This window comes from Argopecten irradians, chromosome 3, assembly GCF_041381155.1.
Source record: "Argopecten irradians isolate NY chromosome 3, Ai_NY, whole genome shotgun sequence".
NCBI lineage: Eukaryota > Metazoa > Mollusca > Bivalvia > Pectinida > Pectinidae > Argopecten > Argopecten irradians.
In genome coordinates this window covers 2,086,522-2,105,689 of record NC_091136.1, presented here as the reverse complement: position 1 = coordinate 2,105,689, position 19,168 = coordinate 2,086,522, and the positions used below count along the sequence as shown (strand labels likewise).

General features: G+C 32.9%; 1 protein-coding gene across 1 annotated transcript; it reads right to left on the bottom strand.

Moving 5' to 3' along the window:
- Positions 1–30: 30 nt before the first annotated feature.
- LOC138317291 (maleylacetoacetate isomerase-like) lies at positions 31–19,074 on the bottom strand. The gene is made up of 8 exons (XM_069258858.1): positions 19,050–19,074; positions 7,846–7,897; positions 6,774–6,841; positions 6,335–6,415; positions 4,449–4,526; positions 3,810–3,936; positions 1,329–1,431; positions 31–1,134 (listed from the first exon to the last, which is right to left on the bottom strand). The coding sequence occupies exons 1-8, from the start codon at positions 19,056–19,058 to the stop codon at positions 1,008–1,010; spliced, it is 645 nt and encodes a 214-aa protein (XP_069114959.1). The 5' UTR covers positions 19,059–19,074; the 3' UTR covers positions 31–1,007.
- Between the last annotated feature and the right edge of the window lie 94 nt (positions 19,075–19,168).

The following is a 19,168-nucleotide window of genomic DNA, read 5'->3' as shown; positions in this document are numbered from 1 at the left end:
ATTTTTTTTTTGAAATTTTAGGGCTCTAACTGGGTCGAATACAACAATAGTGGTTAACTGGAGAATAATTCTAAATGAAAATGCTGCCTTATTTAATATACCGTAATTGACCCAACAAGTGCGCCTGTTGCCTCTTTGAGACCTCCATTTCGCTTAAATCCAGATTGATTATTTGAAAACCAAGTAGGTTTCTCTATTTGATTTCTTTTGCTAAATAATTACAATAATTTTGTGAAGGTTAGCCCTATAAAGGACCTCATGGATTATTCAATTGTTTAAGTGCTTTTGATGCTTATATGGTCGAATACAGTAAATAAACCAATAAATCCTCTTCACATTCAAATCGAATTTTAAAATGAGCAAAACAGTGTGATATCTGGATATAAATATATAGGCATGATTTTATCGTTCTGATCAACCAGACTTGCTTCCCTTAGTTTTTACTGATGGATCAAAGAAATGAAGTGTTGAATAAAATCTCTAAATCATGATTATCTTACCTAGATCATGTATAGGATGAAGATTTCAAAAATACTGAAAATTACCAGTGCTGTTTACTGGATCCAAAGAGCAAGAAATAACTTACAGATAAAAATAGAAATTTAATACATTAAATAAAACTCTCTATGATAGATATTTAACTTTAAAACTTTAACAAGGTTCCCCTCGTGTCCCTAGGGGTCAGGGTCAGACTAGTGTCAATTATATCAAATATGACCCTCTACTCCAAATAATGCTTCACACCAAATTTGGTTGTAATCCATTCAATAGTTGAGGAGAAATATATATTAAAGCAAAAGTTCAGTAAATATCCCCACATGAAGAATTTGTAGAAATAAAAGACCTCCATGTAAAATGTACATTATAGCTGGTATCGACAAATATTGTTGGTCATTTGCATAGCATTGTTCTTGTGTTTTTCTTTAGTACTGATAGTAAACATTGTTCTGTGTTTGAGTCCAAAAGGCAAATGGAAGGAGTTAAATGTGTCTGTAGGGGTAGATTCATCAACTTCGGAGATTCTCAGGGCAGTCAGCCATTTTGGATGGATGAGATTCTTTGAAGGGATCCAGTTGGAGCAGAGATTCATTGATGCGAGAAATAATAGGATACTGGTCCATTTCTACCTTAAATCTGCAAGACAGGAGAAATAAATCTCAATCGTGTTTCAAACTTCACTATCTTAGAAGATTGTGAATGATATTTTTCAAATAATTGCCAAAATGGCATTATGTAAAAATACCATTGAAGTATGTTTTGTACAAATCCCTTTAGATTGCAACTGAACATGTAATTTTCCTTAATCAAGTAAAAATTTAGAAATTTACCTGTTAGCGTTGTACACTTGAGGCACAAGACAAGCGTCTGCTATTGTTACTGTGTCACCTACGCAGTACTTCCCTGCAGTACGCTTCAAAATTTGTTCTAGAGCTGTTCGATATCAAAACAAGGTAAAAGGTCATAAATACACGAAGGTTAAAGGTCGCAGGTGCAGAGTTACTAAAATCTAATGGCAGATTTCACTGATCTATATAAAATGAATTTAAGACATATTTTCAACTTCTATTAACATCAACATCATTTTATCTTTTTTATGTCATTATATTAATTGTAGAGTTATATGTATATATATACCAAAGAATCACACGCATGAAGCCAAATAAACAAGAGGCCCATGGGCCTTAATGGTTATCTGACTCATGGCACAAAATAACAAAGTCACAGTATAAAGTTTTGGTTAACGATTAATATAAACAATACAAGGAACTCCTTAGTTGAATATGTAAGTTTCTGAAATAGGTAAATGTCATTTGTTGAACAAACTTGGTAGCCCTTCATCCATATATGGTTGTAACCCATTCAACGATTAATATAAGGATGAGTCAGATTTTAAAGCCAAATTTCAGCAAAGCTCCCATTTTGGACCTCCACCGTACTATCCCCATGGGTCTTAGCTCGGTCCTTTATAAAATATGATTGTCCTCACCTTAAGACCAATTTCCATTGAGATCGGATACTGAACCCGAAAACAGGAAGTGGGCCAGCGGCCATCTTGGAATACCAAAATCTTTACGAAAATGTTTGTATGTTGTTCGGCATCAATTAAAACCCCTATAGACCAATTTTCATTGAGATCGGAGACTGAAACCTTAAAACAGGAAGTGGGCCAGCGGCCATCTTGGAATACCAAAATCTTTACGAAAATGTTTGTATGTTGTTCGGCATCAATTAAAACCCCTATAGACCAATTTTCATTGAGATCGGAGACTGAAACCTTAAAACAGGAAGTGGGCCAGCGGCCATCTTGGAATACCAAAATCTTTACGAAAATGTTTGCATGTTGTTCGGCATCAATTAAAACCCCTATAGACCAATTTTCATTGAGATCGGAGACCGAAACCTGAAAACAGGACGTGGGCCAGCTAAAATTAAGAAAATTAGCCCTTTTGGGGCCCCAGTCCTCAGCCCCTAGGGGTCGGACCAGACTCATTTATATAAAATATGATTGACCTTCCCCAATGATGTTTCACACCAAATATGGATGAAATTCATCCAAGGATGAAGGAGGAGTATGATTTTAAAGCTAAAATTAAGAAAATTTCCCCATTTGGGGCCCCACCCCTCAGCCCCTAAGGGTCTGACCAGGCTCATTTATATAAAATATGATTGTCCTTCCCCAATGATGTTTAACACCAAATATAGATGAAATCCATCCAAGGATGAAGGAGGAGTAGGATTTTAAAGCTAAAATTAAGAAAATTTGCCCTTTTGGGGCCCCAACCCTCAGCCCCTAGAGGTCGGACCAGGGTCATTTATATAAAATATGATTGCCCTTCCCCAATGATGTTTCACACCAAATATGGATGAGATCCATCTAAGGATGAAGGAGGTGTAGGATTTTAAAGCTAAAATTAAGAAAATTTACCCTTTTGGGGCCCCACCCCTCAGTCCCTAGGGGTCAGACCAAGCTCATTTATATAAAAAATGATTGTCTTTCCCAAATGATGTTCCATACAAAATATGGATGAAATCCATCCAAGGATGAAGGAGGAGTAGGATTTTAAAGCTTAAATTAAGAAAATTTGCCCTTTTGTCGCCCCAACCCCCAGCCCCTAGGGGTCGGACCTATCTCATTTATACAAAAAATAATTGTCCTTCCCCAATGATGTTTCACACTAAATATGGATGAAATCCATCCAAGGATGAAGGAGGAGTAGAATTTTAAAGCTAAAATAAGAAAATTTGCCCTTTTGGGGCCCCACCCCTCAGCCCCTAGGGGTCGGACCAGGCTCATTTATATAAAATATGATTGTCCTTCCCTAATGATGTTTCAAACCAAATATGGATGAAATCCATCCAAGGGTGAAGGAGGAGTAGGCTTTTAAAATAGTCTTACGCACGACGCACGGCGGACGGCGCATGGCGGCGCACGACGACGGACGAAACACGGTGACCTTAAGAGTCAGATGACCCTAAAAACTTCTGTACATAGTTGAACTTCCTTCTCATTACTATATATATATATATATGTATCAATCAAGTCTATGCCTGAAGTCTGGGTATGAGCAAACTGTTTGCATAAGAATAGCCTCTTGCCTATCCTGTATTTGCATATTACAGAGTTATCTGCCCTTGCGGGACGGTATTGATCGCGATGTCATGTCATACTATGAGGGAAAACGATGTAAATTGCGCCCACAAAATAATGATGTCACAATGGATACTTAAATGCAAGGGAGCTAACTCTGTAATATGCAATGACAGAATAGCGAGTAACACATTGTACCTTTGATAAAAAGTAAAATTACCTTGAAATCCCTTGTCTATCCAGAATTTTCCCCATTCCATTTTCCCCTCGTCGCCGATTTTTTGTAGCACACTGAGATTCTGGAGCGGCTGAATTCCTCCCGATATAACTGACACAATCTCTCGCACCTTGAAATGTAAGATAAGTTTCTTTGTTTTAATATGTATCTAATATTTCACTAATATCAAATGTGACAACCCAAAATGAATAGGATTAGCTCCATACTACCAATTTTGCTATATACATGTACAAATTAATCCTATACATTTATGTACTATATATAAATTAAGTAATCAAGTTTTAGTGATATTTTTAGACTGTCCAATCAAGTACTACCTCATAATTCCTTGACAGGGAGGAAATGTCAGAAACATTTTTGTGTATGTAGTCATTTCGCTTAAAAAACCATAGCATGTCACAGTCCCGTATTTGCTGTAAATAGTGACCTGTCCCAAGAGTCCTCACCTCTTACATAGGAGTTAAATTGTATTCCAAATTGCATGACATCCTTGTTATACATGTAGCATGCATTAACTTGCATGAGTCTTTTATGTGTGAATCATGATAACGTAATAATAAGTCTGAAATAAAAGAATTAAGGGACATCACAGCTTTCTTCCCTAATAAGTCATTACAATACCTTAACCCTGTCCAGAGGATCAGCTGGTAGGAGGGGCTTCTCTGGGTGAACTTCTTCTAAGTATTCCAGCATGGCTACCTTCAACAGAACAAAGAAAAACAGAGTGAATTACGTTCCAATCATAATCAAAAGTTGTTCCTACTTTACTGTGGAAACACGGCTTACTGACACTATAAAGAGATGGAGCCATATACACTCCTCCAAAAGTTGTGTTACATATGCTAAAATTTTCTAGCAATTTATCTCTAAGAAACTTTCGAAAAAACAATTAATGAGTAAGAGGAGATAAATAAGTTGATAAATAATATAAGACTCTTTCATATGTGAATATGAAGAATTGGGATATTCTACCCGAGGGTCACAAAATGTTGTAAAACCCGAGGCTTGCCGAGGGTCACACAATGCAGTAATACCCGAGGCTTGCCGAGGGTCACACAATGTAGTAATACCCGAGGCTTGCCGAGGGTCACACAATGTAGTAATACCCGAGGCTTGCCGAGGGTCACACAATGTAGTAATACCCAGGCTTGCCGAGGGTCACACAATGTAGTAATACCCGAGGCTTGCCGAGGGTCACACAATGTAGTAATACCCGAGGCTTGCCGAGGGTCACACAATGTAGTAATACCCGAGGCTTGCCGAGGGTCACACAATGTAGTAATACCCGAGGCTTGCCGAGGGTCACACAATGTAGTAATACTCAAGGCTTGCCGAGGGTTTTGCAACATTTTGTGATCCCGAGGGTAGAATATCCCTGTCCTTCATATTTACTTATAAAAGAGAATTTTTTTTTTCATACTTTGATGTTTTATTGCAATTTTACAACCATAATATCCCGCCATTTTGAAATAAATTTGAAGAAATCCACAGCTGAGAGTCAATTTTTCATACATGAAAAAATATGTGATATTTTCAACAAAAATTCCGTTGTTTGCATCTTTTATAGTAAAACCAGTCAAGTTTGTGAAAAAAATGTTAAAATTTTACCGAGGAAATAGAAATTTTGTTGACGCTGTGACGTCATGAGGCTTTATATTGCATGGGTAGCCATGCAACACAGCCTCAGGCGGCATGAGTGTATTGCCCTAGACCAGCCAGTATTACACCTGTAGGTATGAAAGAATATATACTGATGCCTGCATTAAAAAGGTTTACATATTTCTAAAATTTGTAAATATTTGTAAAACTGCACATGTAACACAATTTTTGGAGGGCAGTGTATATTACATGTATAATGAAACATGTACTTAATAATGGACCTCTGGGGACCATCAAAATTTCTTTGTTATAGGCATAGTTTATAATACAGATAATGCATGAAAATTTCTACATTATAAACTGGAATTTGTTGTAAACTTATCATTAACATGTTATTTATGTGTTTTACTGTAATTACATTTTAGTAACAATTTAAGGAATACATTTACCTCTATTGGTTAAATACATTATGATCTACACAAGAATGCTATTAATAGATTATAGTAGATCTATAGGTAAAGGGAGACAACTATCAATTGCATATTGCTCACCTCATTAAAGAAGCAGAATACTTAGAGCATATTAGTTTCTGTATTTCATCAATATCACTCCTAGCATGTGCTATAATTCCAATAAGCAGGTCTGAGAAATCACTATATTTGGAAGTAAACACACAATCCCGTGATCATTAGTTACCCATAATACAATTTCATATTTTGGCCAATGGCATGAATGAGGTATATATAAGCACGTGACATGTTTACTATGTTTTTTCTACAAAAAAAATGTGTGTTTTGTACCATTTGGGGGAATATTCCCCGCGGATCGTGGTTTCATTTCCAAAGTTGGCTATAGTCCCAATAAGAGTACCCTGGAACAAGAAAACACAATACCAGGTAACTACTCACAGACTGTGTCATTGTAGTGCCATCTATAACTAATGCTGGGACCTGCTTCATCGGGTTGATGCTGGCATACTCCTCTTTTTTCTGTATAGGACAATTACACAAATAATATGTAAATAAACAGACAATGTACAGTGTCAGATTAAATCAAACCAATTTATTAAAGTCTTTTAATTAGAAACTATAACTTTCAAAAATTATTTGGGTAGGTTGATGTTTATTATTCTGTTCGTTCAGTTTTCTAAGACCTTCAATTATCTATTTTACACAAGCACACCAGAGTTATTCAGAATTTGTAATCTTTTTTCCACATGTTTTGCAATCATTGATTGTTATCTGTCATCTTTTTTCAATAACTACATTCTCACTACAACAGAATAAAGAGTATATAAATAGACTCTTGTCTAATTATAACCACACCATACAATATACAGGTACTCACCTGCTGTCCGCCATCTTTTACCAAATTAACAAACTGAGATTCATATTCAATGCCTTTCCACGCAAGTGCTGAAACAAACATATAATTGTAACACACACACACACACAGATATATATATATATATATTTACAGCTCTCATGAGTATAAGAAATACATATATATATATTTACAGCTCTCATGAGTATAAGAAATACATTTTTGTATTATAAAATATCAGGTAATGTTTTAAAACAAATTTGCTATATCTCATTATCTTTCATCAGAATAAGTCTTGCAAAACGTATTTACTGTAACTGCTATACTAAGTTTATTTTCATTTCTACAAAGTTTTAATTAAGTCTTTAAATAACAAAATCATTTACATGCATAAAATTAATGAAAGTAATAGGACAACAAATGGAACCAGAAACTAGATGTACCGGTAAATTAAATTTAACTTCTGATGGTAAACAATCCCTATGGTGTAAATGGGTATAATGTTTCATGTGTTTAGTATAATAGTCTGTGATATATATAAATATGTTTATAGTTTATATGTAATAGCAAATACAGTAAAACATGCATCCTTCATACTACAGGGGTTACTGTCGTTAATATTTACACCTGGAATATGCCACAGGAAAACTGAAGACTATGTGTAGGATAACAGTTTAACTCTTTAGTGTACATCAAAAGAATTGGAAAATGACTTTGAAGTTTGATGTTGCTGTCTGTTAATCTTCAAATGAAGTCTCTGTAGGTATTTGATAGGTCGTTGTTTTTCTCCTGAACTGACATCAGTTAAGTTACATACATGTTATGTAACTACAGTGAAAGTAACCCCTGAAGTATCAAGGATGCAGTAAAACATGTTTATAAACACACTTACAACAAATTCTTGGTTATAACATAGTTATTTTCATTCCCAATACAACGACCCAGAGAAACTAAATGTACATGTAAGAAATCAGAAATTAATTTTAGTATCAGATACAGGGCAGTTCGAAGCCAAGTGTAGACATCATTGTAGTAACAACAGACTTTTTTACATTGGCTCACAAATTGATGTAAATGAATTTAACCAATGACTTACCAATCCTTACCCTCCAGGAGCAGGAACTCCGAAAGTAAGTGTACAGCACTGGCTATAAATAAAAACAATATATTATAATACTACAGCAGTACTTCAAACAAACAAAAAATGTTACAGTACTACAGCAGTGGCTATAAATAAAAACAATATGTTATAGTACTACAGCAGTACTTCAAACAAACAAAAAATGTTACAGTACTACAGCAATGGCTATAAATAAAAACAATATGTTATAGTACTACAGCAATGGCTATAAATAGACTGGTTCCCTTCCCTTAGTTCTCTACTCTCCGCCAGGCTGCGCTCCGCTCACTAGGGACCGGTAGCGGGTAACCATGATGATTTTTTGATTGGTCAATCTACATATCCGGTTCGCTGGTATCACTTTTTTTAGACGTGGGAAACCCCTTTAACGCACGAAGCGACAGATCTTAACGTAAAGAATAAATAATTTATTTGAACGATATATAAACAAAATTAAATAAGATTCTTAAGTTTTGAAATCATTTCATGCTAACAGAGTTTAGTGTGTTCATAGGAACGACATTAATGACGTTATTTTCTCTTAACGGAAGTAGCCGTCTCCATGATGACATATCATGCGCAAAAAATGATGCGCACTACTCTGGAGTTGGAATTCTCACTCAAGATGGCTACTCGCTACCGGTCCTCAGTGAAGCGTACGCAAGGGAGGTAACTGAGGCGGGAACCAGTCTATGGCTATAAATAAAAACAATATGTTATAATACTACACCAATGGCTATAAATAAAAACAATATGTTATAGTACTACAGCAGTACTTCAAACAAAAACAATATGTTATAGTACTACAGCAGTACTTCAAACAAAAGCAATATGTTATAGTACTACAGCAGTGGGCTATAAACAAAAACAATATGTTATCGTACTACAGCAGTGGCTATAAACAAAAACAATATGTCATAGTACTACAGCAGTGGCTATAAATAAAAACAATATGTTATAGTACTACAGCAGTACTTCAAACAAAAACAATATGTTATAGTACTACAGCAGTGGCTATAAATAAAAACAATATGTTATAGTACTACAGCAGTGGCTATAAATAAAAACAATATGTTATAGTACTACAGCAGTACTTCAAACAAAAACAATATGTTATAGTACTACAGCAGTACTTCAAACAAAAACAATATGTTATAGTACTACAGCAGTACTTCAAACAAAAACAATATGTTATAGTACTACAGCAGTGGCTAATAAACAAAAACAATATGTTATAGTACTACAGCAGTACTTCAAACAAAAACAATATGTTATAGTACTACAGCAGTACTTCAAACAAAAACAATATGTTATAGTACTACAGCAGTCGCTATAAATAAAAACAATATGTTATAGTACTACAGCAGTGGCTATAAATAAAAACAATATGTTATAGTACTACAGCAGTGGCTATAAATAAAAACAATATGTTATAGTACTACAGCAGTGGCTATAAATAAAAACAATATGTTATAGTACTACAGCAGTACTTCAAACAAAAACAATATGTTATAGTACTACAGCAGTGGCTATAAATAAAAACAATATGTTATAGTACTACAGCAGTACTTCAAACAAAAACAATATGTTATAGTACTTACAGCAGTACTTCAAACAAAAACAATATGTTATAGTACTACAGCAGCGGCTATAAATAAAAACAATATGTTATAGTACTACAGCAGTGGCTATAAAAAAAACAATATGTTATAGTACTTGTACTACAGAGTGCGACTAATAAATAACAACAATATAGTTATAGTACTACAGCAGTACTTCAAACAAAAACAATATGTTATAGTACTACAGCAGTGGCTATAAATAAAAACAATATGTTATAGTACTACAGCAGTGGCTATAAATAAAAACAATATGTTATAGTACTACAGCAGTGGCTATAAATAAAAACAATATGTTATAGTACTACAGCATGTACTTCAAACAAAAAATTTGTTATATATGTTGGCTAAAAATAAAAACTATATGTTATATTACACAGCAGTACTTCAAACAAAAACAATATGTCATAGTACTACAGCAGTGGCTATAAACATAAAAACAATATGTTATAGTACTACAGCAGTGGCTATAAATAAAAACAATATGTTATAGTACTACAGCAGTGGCTATAAATAAAAACAATATGTTATAGTACTACAGCAGTGGCTATAAATAAAAACAATATGTTATAATACTACAGCAGTATTCAAATAAAAACAATATGTTATAGTACACAAGTAGTGGCTATAAATAAAAACAATATGTTATAGTACTTCAGTAGTGGCTATAAATAAAAACAATATGTTATTAGTACTACAGCAGTACTTCAAACAAAAACAATATTTTATAGTACTACAGCAGCGCTTTAAATAAAAAAACAATATGTTATAGTACTACAGCAGTGGCTATAAACAAAAACAATATGTTATAGTACTACAGCAGTACTTCAAACAAAAACAATATGTTATAGTACTACAGCAGTGGCTATAAACAAAAACAATATGTTATAGTACTACAGCAGTACTTCAAACAAAAACAATATGTTATAGTACTACAGCAGTACTTCAAACAAAAGCAATATGTTATAGTACTACAGCAGTAGCTTCAAACAAAAACAATATGTCATAGTACTACAGCAGTATATCAAACAAAAACAATATGTTATAGTACTACAGCAGTACTTCAAACAAAAACAATATGTTATATAGTACTACAGCAGTGGCTATAAAAACAAAAACAATATGTTATAGTACTACAGCAGTGGCTATAAATAAAAACAATATGTTATAGTACTACAGCAGTGGCTATAAATAAAAACAATATGTTATAGTACTACAGCAGTGGCTATAAACAAAAACAATATGTTATAGTACTACAGCAGTACTTCAAACAAAAACAATATGTTATAGTACTACAGCAGCGGCTATAAATAAAAACAATATGTTATAGTACTACAGCAGTGGCTATAAATAAAAAACATATGTTATAGTACTACAGCAGTGGCTATAAACAAAAACAATATGTTTATAGTACTACAGCAGTTACTACGCTAAAAATAAAAACAATATGTTATAGTACTACAGCAGTGGCTATAAATAAAAACAATATGTTATAGTACTACAGCAGTGGCTATAAATAAAAACAATATGTTATAGTACTACAGCAGTGGCTAATAAACAAAAACAATGTTATAGTACTACAGCAGTACTTCAAACAAAAACAATATGTTTATAGTACTACAGCAGTGGCTATAAATAAAAACAATATGTTATAGTACTACAGCAGTGGCTATAAACAAAAACAATGTGTTATAGTACTACAGCAGTAGTTCAAACAAAAAGCTATATGTTATAGTACTACAGCAGTACATTCAAACAAAAACAATATGTTATAGTACTACAGCAGTGGCTATAAACAAAAACAATATGTTATAGTACTACAGCAGTGGCTATCAAACAAAAACAATATGTTATAGTACTACAGCAGTACTATCAAACAAAAACAATATGTTATAGTTCTACAGCAGTACTTCAAAACAAAAACAATATGTTATAGTACTACAGCAGTGTGGCTATAAACAAAAACAATATGTTATAGTACTACAGCAATGGCTATAAACAAAAACAATATGTTTATAGTACTACAGCAGTACTTCAAACAAAAACAATATGTTATAGTACTACAGCAGTGGCTTAAACAAAAACAATATGTTATAGTACTACAGCAGTACTTCAAACAAAAACAATATGTTATAGTACTACAGCAGTGGCTATCAAACACAAAAAACAATATGTTATAGTACTACAGCAGTGGCTATAAACAAAAACAATATGTTATAGTACTACAGCAGTGGCTATTCAAACAAAAACAATTATGTTATAGTACTACAGCAGTACTTCAAACAAAAACAATATGTTATAGTACTACAGCAGTACTTATCAAACAAAAACAATATGTTATAGTACTACAGCAGTGGCTATAAATAAAAACAATATGTTATAGTTCTACAGCAGTAGTGCTATAAACAAAAACAATATGTTTATAGTACTTCACAGCAGTACTTCAAACTAAAAAAAACAATATGTTATAGTACTACAGCTGTACTATAAAAAAAAACAATATGTTATAGTACTACAGCAGTGGCTTTATAAATAAAAACAATATGTTATAGTACTACAGCAGTACTTCAAACAAAAACAATATGTTATAGTACTACAGCAGTACTTCAAACAAAAAACAATATGTTATAGTACTACAGCAGTGGCTATAAATAAAAAACAATATGTTATAGTACTACAGCAGTACTTCAAACAAAAACAATATGTATAGTACTACAGTAGTACTTACAAACAAAAACAATATGTTATAGTACTACAGCAGTACTTCAAACAAAAACAATATGTTATAGTACTACAGCAGTACTATAAATAAAAAACAATATGTTATAGTACTACAGCAGTCTTCAAACAAAAAACAATATGTCATAGTACTACAGCAGTACTTCAAACAAAAACAATATGTTATAGTACTACAGCAGTACTTCAAACAAAAACAATATGTTATAGTACTACAGCAGTGGCTATAAATAAAAACAATATGTTATAGTACTACAGCAGTGGCTAAACAAAAAACAATATGTTATAGTAAAAACAAAAAACATATGTTATAGTACTACAGCAGTGGCTATAAATAAAAACAATATGTTATAGTACTACAGCAGTGGCTATAAATAAAAACAATATGTTATAGTACTACAGCAGTGGCTATAAATAAAAACAATATGTTATAGTACTACAGCAGTGGCTATAAATAAAAACAATATGTTATAGTACTACAGCAGTACTTCAAACAAAAACAATATGTTATAGTACTACAGCAGTGGCTATAAATAAAAACAATATGTTATAGTACTACAGCAGTACTTCAAACAAAAACAATATGTTATAGTACTACAGCAGTGGCTATAAATAAAAACAATATGTTATAGTACTACAGCAGTGGCTATCAAACAAAAACAATATGTTATAGTACTACAGCAGTGGCTATAAACAAAAACAATATGTTATAGTACTACAGCAGTACTTCAAACAAAAACAATATGTTATAGTACTACAGCAGTGGCTATAAACAAAAACAATATGTTATAGTACTACAGCAGTACTATCAAACATAAAAACAATATGTTATAGTACTACAGCAGTACTTCAAACAAAAACAATATGTTATAGTACTACAGCAGTGGCTATAAATAAAAGCAATATGTTATAGTACTACAGCAGTGGCTATAAATAAAAACAATATGTTATAGTACTACAGCAGTACTTCAAACAAAAACAATATGTTATAGTACTACAGCAGTACTTCAAACAAAAACAATATGTTATAGTACTACAGCAGTACTTCAAACAAAAACAATATGTTATAGTACTACAGCAGTACTTCAAACAAAAACAATATGTTATAGTACTACAGCAGTGGCTATAAACAAAAACAATATGTTATAGTACTACAGCAGTACTTAAATAAAAAACAATATGTTATAGTACTACTACAGCAGTGGCTTTAAACAAAAACAATATGTTATAGTACTACAGCAGTGGCTATAAACAAAAACAATATGTTATAGTACTACAGCAGTACTTCAAACAAAAACAATATGTTATAGTACTACAGCAGTGGCTATAAATAAAAACAATATGTTATAGTACTACAGCAGTGGCTATAAACAAAAACAATATGTTATAGTACTACAGCAGTGGCTATAAATAAAAACAATATGTTATAGTACTACAGCAGTACTTCAAACAAAAACAATATGTTATAGTACTACAGCAGTGGCTATAAATAAAAACAATATGTTATAGTACTACAGCAGTGGCTATAAATAAAAACAATATGTTATAGTACTACAGCAGTGGCTATAAATAAAAACAATATGTTATAGTACTACAGCAGTGGCTATAAACAAAAACAATATGTTATAGTACTACAGCAGTACTATAAAACAAAGCAATATGTTATAGTACTACAGCAAGTACTTCAAACAAAAACAATATGTTATAGTACTACAGCAGTACTGGCAAAACAAAAAACAATATGTTATAGTACTACAGTAGTGGCTATAAACAAAAACAATATGTTATAGTACTACAGCAGTACTTCAAACAAAAACAATATGTTATAGTACTACAGCAGTGGCTATAAACAAAAAACAATATGTTATAGTACTACAGCAGTGGCTATTCAAACAAAAAACAATATGTTATAGTACTACAGCAGTGGCTATAAATAAAAACAATATGTCTATATTACTACAGCAGTGGCTATAAACAAAAACAATATGTTATAGTACTACAGTAGTACTTCAAACAAAAACAATATGTTATAGTACTACAGTAGTGGCTATAAACAAAAACAATATGTTATAGTACTACAGCAGTGGCTATAAAAAAAAACAAATGTTATAGTACTTCAGCAGTACTATCAATAACAAAGCAATATGTTATAGTACTACAGCAGTACTATAAACAAAAACAATATGTTATAGTACTACAGCAATGGCTATAAACAAAAAACAATATGTTATAGTTCTACAGCAGTATCTTCAAACAAAAACAATATGTTATAGTACTACAGCAGTACTTCAAACAAAAACAATATGTTATAGTACTACAGCAGTGGCTATAAATAAAAACAATATGTTATAGTACTACAGCAGTGGCTATAAATAAAAACAATATGTTATAGTACTACAGCAGTACTTAAATAAAACAATATGTTATAGTACTACAGCAGTACTTCAAACAAAAAACAATATGTTATAGTACTACAGCAGTGGCTTCAAATAAAAACAATATGTTATAGTACTACAGCCATGGCTTAAAACAAAAACAATATGTTATAGTACTACAGCAGTGGCTATAAATAAAAACAATATGTTATAGTACTACAGCAGTACTTCAAACAAAAACAATATGTTATAGTACTACAGCAGTATGGTTATAAATAAAAACAATATGTTATAGTACTACAGCAATGGCTATAAACAAAAACAATATGTTATAGTACTGCAGCAGTGGCTATAAATAAAAACAATATGTTATAGTACTACAGCAGTGGTTTTCAAACAAAAACAATATGTTATAGTACTACAGCAATGGTTATAAACAACAACAATATGTTATAGTACTACAGTAGTACTATAAACAAAAACAATATGTTATAGTACTACAGCAGTACTTCAAACAAAAACAATATGTTATAGTACTACACAGTAGCTTTAATACAAAAACAATATGTTATAGTACTACAGCCAGTGGCTTCAAATAAAAAACAATATGTTATAGTACTACAGTAGTGGCTATAAACAAAAACAATATGTTATAGTACTACAGCAGTACTTCAAACAAAAACAATATGTTATAGTACTACAGCAGTACTTCAAACAAAACAAAATAGATGTTATAGTACTACAGTAGTGGCTATAACAAAAACAATGTGTTTATAGTACTACAGCAGTACTTCAAACAAAAACAATATGTTATAGTACTACAGCAGTGGCTATAAATAAAAACAATATGTTATAGTACTACAGCAGTACTTCAAACAAAAACAATATGTTATAGTACTACAGCAGCGGCTATAAACAAAAACAATATGTTATAGTACTACAGCAGTGGCTTTAAATAAAAACAATATGTTATAGTACTACAGCAGTGGCTATAAATAAAAAGCAATATGTTATCAGTACTACAGCAGTACTTCAAACAAAAACAATATATTACAGCACTACAGCAGTACTTCAAACAAAAACAATATATTATAGTACTACAGTAGTACTTCAAACACAGTGGACGAAACCAATAGGTTAATACAGCAGCTGTGTCCTATGTGTAAAATATAACAAGTTTTAGTAACTATATGGTGACTGATTTTTGCCATTTCGTATCTTTGAAAATTGAAGATTTTAATCTTCATCTTTTCGTCAGATCACTCCGAAAAGGCGAAAATTTACAAAAACTAAATTTCATCTATTCACACCAAAACGACGAAAAGTCCAACAGAAAAAGATGAAAGTGATAAACGCTAATTAGCAACTTAAGTTCTCATATTTTCGCCTTCAAAAAATCTTGTCTATTTGTCTTTTTCGTTGGTTAACTTTCGTCTTTTTGGGGTGAAAAGACAAAATTTAAGATTTGTGTAATTTACGTCTTTTTGCCCCGGTTAAAGACATGAGTTTTAAAGGCAAATCATATGTTGATAATTAGCGTGCATCAAATTTGTCTCCTTGTGTTTTAATTTTTGCCTCGAAAACACAAGACACCAACATTTAGATCTTTCTCTTTTCAGGGCGAAAAGAAGAAATTGCAAAAATCAGCAACCATAAGTTACACATACATTTTATAATCCTAGGGATCGATAATGTAAATTACTGAACAGTTAACCTAACGTACCAGATCTAAAGTTACTTTTCTCTTCGTTTGACTGTTGATTTTTTTTCATTTTGAATTTATGCAATGATTCCCAGTAGTATAACAGCCGCCTACACCAAGTGAGATAAATACAAACGTATAGGCCTACAATATTTTTAGACTTTATTGTTACAAGGAAACACCTCTAGAGAACCAAACTTCAACTCATCAAAATTTCTTCATGGGTCAGTACACAGAGATAAAAAGTAATCTAGCCAAGATAGACTGTCATCGCTTAGACTCAATCCAAGATGTTGATGTAGCTTGGAATTCCCTTACTGTTCATTTTAACTACATTATAGAGAAATTTATACCAGTGAGTAAGGGGAGAAACACCAACAAACCTCAAAACCGTGAATTGAGTCACAAGGCCAAGTCAGCCATCCGAGCTAAAAACCGTCGCTGGATTAAATACTTACATTGTAAGACAGAAGATAACTTCAGACTTAACAAATCTGCCAGAAACATTGCTACAAAACAAAATCGATCCTCGAAATACAACTACGAAAAGGACCTTGCCAGGAAGATCAAAACAAACCCAAAACTATTCTGGTCTCATGTCAAATCCAAAGTTAAATCAACCATAGGAGAAATAAAAAAACCAAATGGCGAACTATCAACCAACAACAAGGAAACAGCAGATACATAAACAACTACTTTGCAAGTGAATTTGTCAAAGACCAAGATGTCGAATTACCTCCCTTTCCCCGAAGACATCAACAAGACGACATAGTCAACATAGACATTACAGAAGAAAAGGTACTAAAAGCCATTAAGAATATTAACCCAAACAAGTCTCCTGGCCCTGACAACATTCACCCAAAGTTTATAACCGAAGCAGCAGAAGAACTTAAAGGACCTTTGAAAATTATTTATAAGAAGTCCCTACAAAACTGCAAATTACCATCAGCATGGAAAAAAGCCATAGTCACTCCATTATTCAAAAAGGGAGCAAAAAACAATCCTAGCAATTACAGACCAATTAGCTTAACATCAGTTCCATTAAAAATCATGCAACGGATAGTGAGGGATGAAATTAGCATATATGGATACCAACAACCTATTCACTCCTCATCAACATGGCTTCAGATCTGGAAAATCGTGTGTCACTCAGTTACTAGAATCAATGGAAAACTGGACCAGAAGCATAGATTCAGGAAAAAGTGTTAATGTCATTTATCTGGACTTTAGCAAGGCTTTCGACAAAGTCTCGCACAAATTCCTCCTCCATAAATTAAAACAGTACGGAACCAACGGTAAACTGTTGGGATGGATCAAAGCCTTTCTCGACAACATGACACAACGAGTAACGGTAAATGGAGCAACATCAGAACCCCATCCAGTTACAAGTGGAGTACCGCAGGGGAGTGTACTAGGACCAATCCTCTTTTTGATCTATGTCAATGACATGCCAGACATGCTAAACTGTACAATTAAACTTTTTGCTGACTACACAAAGTTATACTCCAAAATCAACAATATGGATGATAGACAAAACCTGCAGCATAACATATAGACCAAATGTGTAGATGGACACAGACCTGGCTCATGCAACTAAATACATCCAAATCTAAATACCTGGAGATTGGCAGATCTCAGGGAAACCATGTTTATACTATTAGTCAAGATGGCATCGCAACACCAGTACAAAAAGTAGAGTCGGAAAAGAACTTAGGAGTGACCAAAACCTGCAGTTCTCAATTCATGCCAACTCGTCAAGCTCAAAGGCCAACAAAATCATCGGTATAATGTTTAGATCATGCTCGTATATGAGCCCTCAAATGTTCCTGGCACTGTACAAATCACTTATTCGTCCAATTGTGAAATACGCAATACCAGTATCCTCACCACACCTGGTCAGAGACATGACTGTCATTGAAAAAGTACAAAGATGAGCAACAAAAAGGATACTGTGTTTAAAACATCTATCCTACCAAGATCGCTTAAAGAGTCTAAGTCTACCAACACTTCAATATCGTAGAGAACGTGCAGATATCATCCAAACCTACAAAATTCTAAATCATTTGGACATACTGAATTTTGACTCACTATTCGATGAAATTGGATGAACTTCAACAAGGGGGCACTCCAGAAAACTATATAAAAGGCAATTTAGACTGGGAAAATCAGGCCACTTCTTCAGCAACAGAGTTATCAACATCTGGAATTCTCTACCAGAAGAAGTGGTGTGTTCACCATCTCTAAACACCTTCAAGTCAAGACTCAATAAGTACTGAAAAAACCACCCAGCAAAATATCAACCATCTTTCTGACAAAATTGTACAAATCGGGGTGAAAAAAATTACTCACAGGAATGGACAGCAAACCCTGTGATATTCTAAATCCATGGAAACTTTTTAACCAGTGTTTTTATCAGTGTCTGGCACTTATATGTGTCGGTATGTCATTACTATGAGATTAAGTAACAATGTGGATATATATATTTAAATATCTATATATATAATGGGATGGAATTCATACCCTGCCGGGCACCGGAGTGGAGGCAGGGTATGATTATTCGTTCTAACCTGCAGCGTGCTAAATAGTAACACCTACACGGTTCATAAAGACTTCTAGCGCATCCTAACATGCGACCTTAAGTAAGCTAGTATATTAATTAAGCGTGGCACACACTTTAGTTAGGATTGATATTTTGAGAGGTAATAGTTTCTATTTTTCGCCAGCTTATAACATGTGTAGTGTATTTACCTTCGCCATTTTACAGGTTTTGTTAAAAAACCGAAGTTTCGTATAAAAATAAAACTTTTGTATTAACTCATTTTATGTATTTTTTTTACAAAACTAAATCAATTATATCAAATAGTCTA

Excerpts from the sequence above, each read along its gene's own strand:
- LOC138317291 (XM_069258858.1), bottom strand. Across the intron at positions 3,937-4,448 it reads ATCCTCTGGACAGGGTTAAG|GTGCGAGAGATTGTGTCAGT; the intron begins GTATTGTAATGA and ends TTACATTTCAAG. Across the intron at positions 1,432-3,809 it reads GATAGACAAGGGATTTCAAG|CTCTAGAACAAATTTTGAAG; the intron begins GTAATTTTACTT and ends GATATCGAACAG.